This window comes from Chelonoidis abingdonii, chromosome 3, assembly GCF_003597395.2.
Source record: "Chelonoidis abingdonii isolate Lonesome George chromosome 3, CheloAbing_2.0, whole genome shotgun sequence".
NCBI classification, from domain to species: Eukaryota; Metazoa; Chordata; order Testudines; family Testudinidae; genus Chelonoidis; species Chelonoidis abingdonii.
The window spans coordinates 211,711,045-211,723,541 of NC_133771.1; the positions used below are offsets into that span (position 1 = coordinate 211,711,045).

The 12,497-nt window shown below is 40.8% G+C and overlaps 1 protein-coding gene across 2 annotated transcripts in view; it reads right to left on the minus strand.

Moving 5' to 3' along the window:
- DZANK1 (double zinc ribbon and ankyrin repeat domains 1) overlaps positions 1-12,497 on the minus strand; it is a 36,172-nt gene that overhangs the window by 4,601 nt on the left and 19,074 nt on the right. For both annotated transcript variants that reach the window (XM_032795882.2, XM_032795881.2), the window contains exons 12-17: positions 11,676-11,840; positions 10,749-10,977; positions 6,486-6,589; positions 3,772-3,846; positions 2,779-2,875; positions 378-472 (exon numbers count right to left, since the gene is read on the minus strand). In XM_032795882.2, the coding sequence (XP_032651773.1) occupies positions 378-472; positions 2,779-2,875; positions 3,772-3,846; positions 6,486-6,589; positions 10,749-10,977; positions 11,676-11,840 (765 nt within the window). The remainder of the gene's footprint in view (positions 1-377; positions 473-2,778; positions 2,876-3,771; positions 3,847-6,485; positions 6,590-10,748; positions 10,978-11,675; positions 11,841-12,497) is intronic.

The following is a 12,497-nucleotide window of genomic DNA, read 5'->3' on the forward strand; positions in this document are numbered from 1 at the left end:
GGAGAAGAATGTGTCCAAAATACTTTCATTAAGCTACTTGCATAATGTCCAGACTGTAATGCTTTGGTTAAAAAATGAAAGCTATCTAGTTAAAAAATTTTTTTCCAGAGTGGGGGGAAATTTGGTTAAATCCAACTTCTGCAAAAATATATACATGCCAACCACCCATTCCTATTTAGGAAAGACAATCCTTATTTTTAAAACCAAATTTGACTATTTTCTACCTTTCCCTTCCAAAATGTTCTCCTAGACCAATGCATTTGGAAGGTGTTAAAAAATAAAGCAGCCTAGTTTTTCCATTGGATATATCGATTAGCATTAGCACTTTGGCAGTTCCAGTATCCTTCCTACACTCACAGATTGTAGCATATACATACAGATAGCTTATCTTCTTTTTGTAAAAATGTTCTTATCTTCTTTGTTCTTTTTACTTTTTCTCTGGGGCTTGAGATGCTGTGACCCTCTTCACACACTAAAATGGGAGAATCCAGGGTTAAAACTAAAAGTGATACCAGTGGTGTAACAAGAACTCAGGAGCCATTCATACATTATGGCAGCATGAAATCAACCCCTATCCAGAGCACCCCACTTAAGTGGCCTCTTGTGCTGGCCATTTGTACTGGAATGAACTTCAGCTGGAGTGTTTCAGATCTGAATAGCATTGAAAATGGGTTAACTGCACAGACCATGCCATATCCCATATCTCAGGTAACTTGGTTTACAATAGGTCTAATAAGGAAAACCGACAGGAATGCGTAAATGCAGTGTTGTTGTAACCGTGCTGGTCCCAGGATATTAGAGAAACAAGGTGAGTGAGGGAATATCTTTTTCTAGACCAACTTCTGTCGCTAAGAGAGAAGCTTTTGAGTTTACACTGAGCTCTTCTTCAGGTGCACGCTCAAAAGCTTGTGTCTCTTACCAACAGAAGCTGGTCCAATAAAAGATATTACCTCACCCATCTTGTCTGTCTAGGTATGTATAAAAGCATTCAGAAATAAATATAATGATAATTCACATGCATGTGCATTTATAAGACTAGTGTTGATCTTAAATGGCAGTAGCTGTTGAAGCAAAAAGCCAGAATCTAACAACAGTGGCCTGATTTTCACATGTGTTGAGGAGTTACACCTCCTACTGAAGCCAATGGGTGCTGCGAGTGGCTCAGGATTTTACATGTTGTCAGTTCTGTTTCATTTGTCAAATGTAGCAAAACCAACCCCCCACAAACAACAGCTACAAGTTGTGGCCTTCAGATATTAAACAAACACCTGTCAGGGATGGTTTAGGCATGCAGGAGCTGGGACTTGATGACCACTTGAGATCCCTTCCAGCCCTACATTGCTATGATTCTATTACTGCCCAATTAGAGCCATACAGTGTCACTGTATGGATTTTACAACTAGGATTCAAAAAACCGAGCTTCAGCTGCACTTACGTGATCTTTTCAGCTATTCTCTGAAGACGTAATTCAGTGTCTGTGAGCACTCGACACAGCCTGCACAATGCCTGTAAATCAATCACTTAGGCCCAGATCCACAAAGATACTGAAGCACCTAAACCCCAGACTTGCTTGGTGCCTATGTTTCACCCGCCAGGCATGCACACTGCTGCCTCCCATTAGGTGTTCAAAAGCCTGTCTCTCTACTGAAGCCCTAGAGTGATTCACAAGATAGGCGTATGGATGCCTAACCTGCATACAGGGCTCAATCCAGGGGCCCCCAACTGGATCAGGTCCCATTCAAAAACTAGGGTGGGTGGGAGTGGTACCTGCCTTAAAATGTTTAGCCCCCATGGTCAGAGTGCTTGCCTAGGATGGGGGCGAGAGGATTTGAACCAAGATCTCCCACCTCTCAGGAGAGTACGCTAACCACTGAGCTGTGGATATTTTGAGGAGGGCAGGATCCCTCAGTCTGTCCTGAAGCTTTTCCCCTGTGAATAAATAATGAAAGAGTGAGTGGAGCATGGTGGCTGGACTCAGGGTAACACATCTCCCAGGTGGATGCTCTAACTACTGGACCACAGAGTCATTCCCTCTGTAGCCCAATGGCTATTTAAGTATTTATCCACAGTGGAACAGCTCCAACATGAGAGCTCAGTCCTTATAGTACTCCTGTGACGGGAGGGGGGGGGGAACGGAACCTGGGTCTCCCACATCTCACAGGAGTGAGATAAAACCATTAGGATAAAAGTTACAAGGTAGGTACCTGCAGCACTACCTCCTTCTTCAGCTGTTTTGTGTGGAGAGAGGCAGACCCAACTCATTCCCTCAAGAAACCCTTCAGGAACCTAAGCCACTTGACTCCAGGAGAGAAGCTCCTGGTCATGCACTGCTAAGTAAAGACAGGCACTTCTCTGCAGCCTGATTTAGGTGCCTACATCTGTGAGAGGGATGGAATTTAGCACAGCCCCCTCTCGTTGGCATCTCCCATTGGCTCTCTGCCTAGCATGCTGGATTTTGTGGATTGCATTCTAAGACACAGATTCTCTTCCCATTCTTTGTATAGGGAACCTAGGCACCTAACGAGGCTTTATGGATCCCGTTGTTGTTCTTGTGATTTTTCTAGGCACCTAAGATTTAGGAGCCTCAATGCTTAAGTCCCTCTCTGGATCCCACCTTTAAATCCCACTTACATCCTATTTCGAGGTTTTAAATGTTGCAGGCTGTCTGCATGGTGGTAAATTTCCCTGTTTGGCCATCTAACATGTTATTCATAGGAGACAGATTCCTATTCTTGAGTGCTGTAGTTAGTCAGATTGTAAAGATATAGGAAAACTCACCCAAACTAGCCTGACTATCATACCGTCCATCTCTGCCTTCTGTCACAGCGCTCAGATAATGATTGTCAAACCTCATTGGTTTACCACTGAGAATATCCTGGGGAATCAGAACATGTGGACATTTAATCAGATGATCGCATAATTCTGTAATATCCTCAGTGGCACGAAATGGAAGGAAGTTATATTATCAGAAAAGACATACAGCTATTTAATGTCTTCCATCTTAGTTAATACTGTTTCAACACAGGCAAAGGAAACAGGTTTTTAAAGCACCTCACTATTCAAGACTTGTTTTAATGCAGAAACTTGAACATCACCTCAATATTGTGAAATGAAGATGCACATCCAAGGAAAAGCATTATATGTATATATATTGATTAAAAAAAACTCTTAACATATTGCTTGTCAAATGAGATACAGCAATAAGAAGCCAAATGATACACCTTCTGAAACACTTTTCATCAGGGTGCTGTCCAAAAGAAAATCTCCGAGTTGAACTTGGAAGGATTGGGAATGTGGGTAAACAAGGTAATATTGCAGGAACATGCAGAGCCTCAGAGCAAAATTAGCAAAAGCTCTGGCATGTGCTGCCTCTCAACAGTATTTAGAATCAGAAAACTTGTGCCAGAAGACAACCGTTTGGAGAGTAGGAAGATTTGAGAGCAGGAGGAAAGTGGTGTTAAGGCTATTAAAAATCTTCTCTGTTGAAAGAAGAATGTTAATATTAATAGCATACTTTATAAGATGCCTTGGCAATGAATACAAGATAACAGCAACATGACCATGAAGTCCGATTTGCTCAATAGGGATTCTTGTTTACTTAGCTCAAACAGAAAAAGAAAAGACATTCACTTTAGAAAGGAGTAACATGCTCTCAACAAGAGAAATTCTGGAATAGGGTTAGAGATACATATTTGTGCTGAGCTGTCAAGCAATGGCTATTGGCTCAGTAGGTCAACTTCTCCAATGATTAGCCTAGTCCTCTAAACTGACCTTGTTTATGGCAAGAATGTAATTTAATCTGAGACTGACTTCATAACCATCCTCATGGACTGTAGCAGAAATAATCTATAAGGAAAAAAGCACAAGTTACACCTCTTCTTATAAAAATACAGGAAGACAGTTTCAGTTATGCTAAGTAGTCCTGCTGTCGGCTGAAAGTGTTTATCAACTGAACCAATATATTCATAAATAAATAATACAGTAATAGTAACAATAATAATTAATAATTCACACTTTACTTCTTTATAGCACTGTACGCACATTAAGTAATCATCTTTCCACTTTAACTGAGTGAAGGGGTACGAATTTATAACAGGTGATATTTTGAGGTAAGTAAAGAAACCTGAATGACTGAAAATGCCAAATGTCTAAAAATATTGTGATTCTTTATACTCTCATCCCAAAATGTTGTACATGTCATGAAACAGATTCACACCCATGGCTGCAGAGGGATGGCATTTACACACACACAGTGCACCCACAGGGGCAGCTATGTGCAAATACTATGATGCACAGTGCTACATAAATACAGTAGATGCAACTGATATGATACATAGAGATGCTTTACCACGAAGGAGGGCTGGTGCTAAGTAAGCATATTTCTCAGCTGACCTGGCCTATCTCCCACTCACTTTTGGACTGCACTATACGGCTACAGAGCCCCAGTGGAGCATGAGATATGGGCACCTTGTGCCACCCTGCTCCAGGAAAACTTATCACCAGTGGACAATTTCCACTTGGGTTGTGCCAGTTTGTGCCAGCACTGTGCATATAGAGCTAACATCACCCACTACTGAAATGCAGCCTGCTGTGGGGAGGAAACAGCACCCTTCTGTGGCAGCCACACCATATAACTATATGAAAGTGATTTAAAGAGGGGAAAATTATCTTATATATAAAATTGAAACTACAGGGAAATTTTAGACAAGTGGCACATAGCTGGTTGGCTTATGACAGCTGATAAGATTACAATGCAAGCTGGCATCACTGCAGGGTGAGAACTTTGATTTTTATACATTTATATATATATATTCTGCATGAAATATGTAAAAGCATTAATAAAGACCAGATATTGGCATTTGCCTTGAATCAGCACTGATACTTTTCTTGGCAGAAGTTTCATTACAGTAGGATGATAGAGGCCTAGAGATATACCTCTACCTCAATATAACACTGTCCTTGGGAACCAAAAAATCTTACCGTGTTGTAGGTGAAACCGCATTACATCGAACTTGCTTTGATCCACAGGAGTGTGCAGCCCAGCCTCCCCCCCAGCACTGCTTTACCGTGTTATATCTGAATGTGTGTTATATCGGGTCACATTGTATTGGGGTAGAGGTGTACCCATATCTTTCCAAACTGCACGCACCTGAATCTTCTCTCAAAGAAAACAAATTGCAATGGGCCTGATTCTCTTCTATACCTCTCTGGCAGTATAAAAAGGCTTTATAATAGACACCACTCACATTACTCTGCACAATGTCAGAGTGGTACTAAGAATCTGATGGAATGCCATACCTCCACAAAGTACAAGCCATTCTTGCTCCCAGGCACATGTAACCATATCTAAAGCAAGTATTTTTTCCAACTGTTTCTGTTTGATATGATTTTTGCATTTTTGCCATAGAGAGCAGTCACTGCATGTAAAAGAAACCTCAAATTTCCATCTCCCCAGTATGACCATTTTAGCCATCAATACAGCCACAGCTAACCATTTTTTAGTGTTGACTGGTGACATTAAGTCAGCTAATATCCCTAACATGCACAAGCCAAGTGCCTAGTACTGAGGTAAGAACACATTGTTCCAATAATGGCATAGTTTGTGGCAGAAATAAAGTATACAAGACAAAGTGACATGCTGTTGCCTACTGAGGAAATTCATCCCTGTGCAGAGGGCTAGCCCAAGGCAAATGCACCACTTATAAGTAGGACTTAAATAGTGCATTGGCCTTGTGCTGACCCAAGGCACAGGAGTGAACATCTGCTCTGGGATATCATAAAATCAATTGAACAACACCTCCGCTCTGATCTGTCAGCAAGGCCTTTAAGGTTGTGGTGACCATCTCCCCTTACTTTGGGGGTGGTTCCAAAGAGAATATGTGAGAGAAGGAAGGGAATTATAACCAGAGAGAAAGCAGAAAGAACTCAACAGCAAATTAAGAAGAAAAACCTGGAATAGAATGAAAGAAGTGAGAAAAAGAGAACAAAGAGGAATTAGAAAGAGCAAGCAGGAAAAAAAGTAGGACAGAAATAAAACATAGGTAGATGAATCAAGACAATAATTGGCACAGTTATTTAGACCATGTCTATGCTACAAACTTCTGCTGCATAGCTATATCGGTCGGGATGGGAAGAGGTGTGTGATCCCTGAACAACCAGCTGTGCCAGCAAAACCCCCTAATGTAGATGTAATTCTACTAGCAAAGCTGCACTTCAACCGGCGTAGCTTGTTTCATTCATGGGGGGTGGTTTTACTATACCCGTACAAAGTGCTGCTTTGTTGGTATGGCTGCATCCACACTAGGAGTGCTGTGCTGCTGTAGTGCACCGGTATTCCTATACTGGTAAAGCGCTCCTAGTGTAGACATGGCCTAAGGGGCTAATTTTCTAGAAAATAAAACAGTATTTTGATCAGATTTATTTTCTCTTCAATCGTTCCTTGATACATCACAAGAAAAATGCTACATGCAAAAGCTATTTCTTACCTTTCCCATTCGAGGTTCTCCAATCAAAGCCCTGAACTCTGGGTTGTTCTGTGCATAGCTTCTAAGATGGGCGCAGATATGATCTAACTGTTTTCTCCAGTACCCTAAAAAATAGGAGTTATGAAAATGAAAATACCCTATAATTGTCATCAATAACTCTTCGACTGATGTGGTGGAGTGAGTAAAAATTGTAGATTTTGACCAGGACAAAGAACACTGCATTTTTCTGTAGCAAATCCAGCTGACCAAGGAGGAGAAAGAGAAGCAAGCTGCGCCCCATACAAGGGTGAAATAATACACTTCCCTCAGATCAAAAGTGGAGCACTGAGTCATTCCTTCTTAGAGCTTCTCTTGGGATGGAAAAGCTACGTGCTGCCCCATATTCAGTGTTGAGTCTAAAGACTCCAGCTAGCCCTAAGTGACAGAGAATATAAAACAATTTCAGGAAAAAAAAGTTAGTGTTAGTGCAATATTAAGCCTGAGTTCTCAGGCATGACTGAACTGATTTTCAGGAAATCTGGCTTGCTTTGTAGATCTCACTGTGAGTTAAAAATGAAGCCAGGTCTGAAAACTGCATACACTGTAGCAGCGTATAAGGGTTTCCAGTTAGTAATACAGACTGTATTATTGGACAAATACTTTATAATTTCCTAAAGAGAGATTATATTTTAAGGCATAATCACAAGGAAGTACAGATAAGGCTGAGTTTTGACATGCAGTTTGTGAGGAAGGAGAGGAGTTCTAACAAATCAACACTGGCTCATTAAGTCCAGATGAAACTGTCTCTGTACTTTCTTCCCTAGACGCCCCTCCTCTTGAAATGGACTGAACTGATACAACTGACAATTGCCTTCTCATCTTTCAGTTCCCTTTTCCAGACCCACTTCTGAGACAACACCTATGAGAAATTAGCCAATTGCTAGGTAGCATCTAGGGGGCAGCTGGAGACCGTTTATGCATATAGCAAACAAAAAAACAACAGTGGGAAGCTGCCATTAGATGTCCCAGTCCTAACTCTGATCTCTCTGCTTGTATGTTGTATCTTTCTCCCCAATTTTCTGCCTGCTCATTGTCTATCAGACTGCAAGCTCTTTGAGGTGGGGTGAATAACATCTGGTACGTTTTAGGTGCTGCCACAATCTAAATAATTAATAAGTCAGAGTAGGATTTATTTTCAATTCTTTTGCCATCTGAATCCAATATCTCCAATGCAGTATTCTGTGTTTAGTGAACAAATGGATGGACGGACTCATTTTAAACCTTAAGTGGCTGTGTATCAGGATCCAGCCAACTTTACTGTCGAGTGCACTTACAGAAAGTACAGAGAGTAAATAAACTGTGCAGGTGTGACAAGCCTCATTTAGTCAAAACAGTAGAATCACCCTGACCTTACTCTGGCCTGCTGGAGCACGGGTTGAGGACCAGAACAGGAACATGAAGCCAAGTCAGAAAAAGAATGGTACTGTGCGGCTTTAATAAGACAAGGCAAGAGCAGAAGGAAAAATATACTGGGTGGTCTCTCTCCATTCTGTCGCTAATTCTTAGAAAGGAGCCACGGTACCAAAGCTGTTATATACTTAGATAAAAAACGGTTGTCCCTGATTTAATATCAGTATATACAATGGGGCACAACCCAACGGGGGCCTCTGGACACTACTGCCATATAAATGGCATTTTATTATATAAAAACAACATGTCAAAATATAACAAAGAAATGATTCTCAAAAATATTTTTCCCCTTGAGGAAATCAAGATACGGAGACTTAGAAGGAAAATCAACAAGTTCAAAGGTTGGCCATATAGAAACTATGGTAAAGTCAAACAACAGACTTATAGGGTATTTATCATCAAGATAAGCGTTAAAGAAACAAACTAAGGGGTACCCATCTCTACAGTACCCCAAACTGTTCCCCTAATGGCTTCCAAAGCAGAGGCATTTTGCTTTAAACCAAATCACAGACTTAAATAAATACTAATTTAAAATAACACTTAAACCTTACAACTGGGCTACTACTTTGTGGATGCAACACCCAGTGAAGTCAGTGATAGTTGTACTAGATTAGGCTAGGGTTAAATTGGACCAGGTGCTTGTGACATAAAAATCAAGATGTAAAACCAGAGACGCCAGAAATACACTTATGCATGCTTGGCTTCACGCTGCTTATGTTCGTTATGCATCTTAAAGGATTTCTGGCAGCCCTGACTGAACATCTGAACTCATGTTGTCATTAATTGGTTACACCTAGATCGGACTGATTTACTGTACATTATTGTTAAAAAAGGGTTGGCTTCTCTGTAATATTTACTTTGCAAATGCTTTTGGCTCCTGTTCAAACCCGACTGAAAATACAACAGAAAAAATAGAGCTCAGATCAGAAAACTGACACTTCTATTTTGTTGTTATTTCTCTCTCTCCAAATTGTCTTGTACATTTTTCCCTGGAAGCCTGATTGTCTATTTAGTGCAGGAGGCTTATTTGTTTAGGGAGGAAACAATTACCTTAATTATTGGCTTTTTAATTTAGCAATAATGTCGTAAGTCAAATACAGTTGCATTGAAGAAATGATGGATGTGTGTGGCCAGTATAACTGAGGCAAGCCTGGGTGTCACTGAATGGCTGCGGTTGGTATAAGTGTCTCTGGCCTATGTAGCTTAGCATGAAGCAAGGATGATGATGTGGAAGGCTGAGACCTGTGAGCTAACAAACAAACTGTTATGGATGTGTGGGCCAAAGCCTAGGGGATTCTAATGGAGAACGACCTGCCAGCCACCCCCTCTCTATATTCAGCAAAGCCCTCGGGGGACTCTAACGCTATGTCAGTTGGTGAGGTTCAACTGCAATACAGAGCAATTCAAAGCTTCTTCCCAACTTGCCCCTGTGAAGGGAGTTCTCTTTCCCCTGGTGAAAGCTGCACTTCTGATGCACAGACACAAAAGTCTTTCGAGTTAAGTATGTTCTCAGCCCTATTTTGGGCCAGTCCCTTACCATCATCTCTGACTAAGATAACTTCTTTGACATGTTGGGTCAAGTACTCTATTCACTGCAGTGATGAAACTAGGAGGAGACTCCTCACTGCAAGGCAGTGCAAAGAGTTATTCCCCAAGTACTGTAATAGGTTAAAAATAAAACAGCCTCGCCTAGATGTTAACAAAACATGTAGGAAGGCCTGAAAGATGCATTAACTCCTTTTTTTACACTACAGACATACCTCATTCTAACTGTCCTTTGGCTGGCACACTGAAAAACCCCAGCGTTCTCAGAGTTAGGTACCCTACTGAAAGCTGATGGGTGAACCAACTGGAGAAAAAAATCAATCCACCGAACCGCTGCCCATTAGTTGTATGGAGGTTCTACTAGCTCTTTAAATGTTAAAATATTCCCTGGGCTGACAGACTAGAACACATCATGAAATTAATGAGCTCAGTGGGAGCTGCTGGGTGCTCAGCACCTTTGAAAATCAAGCCACTTATTTAGGTGCTCAAATATAGCTATAGGAGTCTGTCTTAAGGCTTCTTTTGGCCCTAAACTAGAATTTTGCCAGGACAGCGGGGCTAAGTCCCTAATCGTAAACAATTTTTAATGACCACAAACAGTCAAGATGTTGGATTTAGACTTGTCTATATAGGGAAATTGACCAGAATAGTTATTGTAGAATAATCTATTCTGCAATAGTTATTCCGGAAGAGCTCCCTATGTGGACACTTTATTCTGGAATAATAGTGCCTTTTTCCAGTTTAGTTTAATCTGTTTCCACAGTTTATTCTGCACTAGCTATTCTGGTCAATGTCCCTGTGCAGACAGGCCCTTACATATTTTCCAAAACACAATGCCTCCACCAGCACTAAATGCCACTATTTCCAGAAAGAATAACAACACTGATTACATGAACAAAACCTGAGTTGTCTTTGGTAGTTTCCAATCCAAATACGGACCAAATCTGACCCTTCGCTTGTGAGAGTTGAGGACATCACAGCCAAATGGTAAGGCTGCACAGAGGCCTTACACTGTAATTCTGGTGCATTCAGTGAAGGCTTGCTGTGTTTTAAAGAAGGGCTGGGGTCTCAGATCAAAGCACCAGACACAGGGTGTACAGTTATTAGTGGGAAGAGAGATGATGTCATGATGTAAAAGAGTGGCTTGTCAAGGGATTATGCCACAGAGAACCCATTTTAAAAGAATACAAGGTAAAGTACTGTAGTTTTGTTTCAGAACCAGGGGAAGTTTTCCTAGCTGACCATGTGCAATCATGAACTATTTCTAACCTCTTCCAGGACTGATGGCTGTGAGCAGGGGCTTGCGATCGCTCATCTTCTCCTGTTTTTCTTTTTGAGAAACCAGCTCAAGTTCTTTCTTCTCTAAGAGTGTGCTGGATGGGTAGAATAGGCCAATGGTCTGGGTTCCTTTGTCTTTTCTTTCTGTTCTATCTAGTTTCGATTTTGGTAGTGAAACAACCAGAGGCTCCCAGGCAGCTCGAGTCTGTAATCCTTTATCCTATTGGGAAAGATCAGTGCCCGGATGACAAAAGTGATAATAAAGTGTAATTAATAGTTATAGAACTTCATACAAGAAAAAATTCACCAAAAAAGGAAAGAATCCATGGGTGTAAAAACAATCCTAGAATGCAAAAGTCATCAGAGATGCAAACTGTTTAAAGGAGGAATTTTAATAATGCCTGATTACAGTTAACATTTGGAAAAAATGCCACCCTCGCATATCACAAATACTCAGAAAAACCCATGCAACCTATTTCTTGTAAACAGAAATTGACTTATGTTCTGATACCCTTACATTTGTGCTTGCTAAGTATTATGGTTTTGTCTTAAAATATAGTTTTTTAAAACAATGTGGCGTATGCATTATCAAAGAAAACCTTAAGTTAGCCAGATATAATTTGTGAGTGATTGTGTGAGAACCAGATCAAAGTACTTAAAGAGCAAACACTTTAAAAAGGAATGGATTGCTTCTCATTTTGCTATACATACTAATGATTAGGGATGAGTAAATACCCACAGCAAACAATTCCCTCAATGAACGTATGTAACCTCTTTTTCTGCTCACAGAATGTTTGCAAGCAGAACATGGTATCCTCAGATGAAAGAAGCCAATGGAGTTACACCAATTTATACCAGCTGAGGATACCAGTCTCTCTACTGTGATCTCAGCCTCGTTTGTGACGTTATATGACTTACCTCAGAAAACACAAAGGTATCTCCAGCACTCAATAGCATGCTATTCTGAGAGCCCAGTCTTGATGGAGGCTCAATATAGACACCACAAGATCCACAGAATCTAGCATATGGGTGGTTGCTTGCACCACACTTGAAGCAAGTAAAGTAGCTTGGAGGAGGACCTGGCTGAAAAGTACAATGAAACTGTTGTCACCATCGGAGCACATAAATACGTAGCACAATGGAGATCTATCTTCTTGTACTCCCAGAAATAAAGTGACCAATCAGACCAACCAACATGAATTTAGAGAAACTAGAGTGATAGTGGTTACAATTGTTAGACTGGTGACCTTGGTTGCCAGTTCTAAACCAGGTTCACACCCTGACAAAAGCCAGACTAAATGTGCAGCTCATCACAATCAACTGCGGCTGAACCAGGCCATGCAGAGGTAAGGCTTTGCAGATGGAATCAGCATCTACATAGGTTAAATTTTAGGCCTACCAACTTTAAAATATTGATATCAAATGCACTTTTAAAATATTTTTCTCCTCTTGGAAACCCTGTCTTTAGTACTGTTGAACTCTGGAACATCAACACATCTCAGTTAATTGTCTGTTCAACTGTACTCCTCCCCAGGCCCTCTCTCGATGAAAACCCATGATTTCACTGGCATATATAGCAGAGTTTCTAATTTTTATGTGGCTCCAGAAGATACAGTTTGAACTTCTCCATCCTGGTGGGGGCGAATCTAGCACAAGAAGTTACAGAAATACATAGAAATATGGTTGCAGAAATACATTAATTACATGGGGCCATCTTTACGTTGACTATTTTAGGTAAAA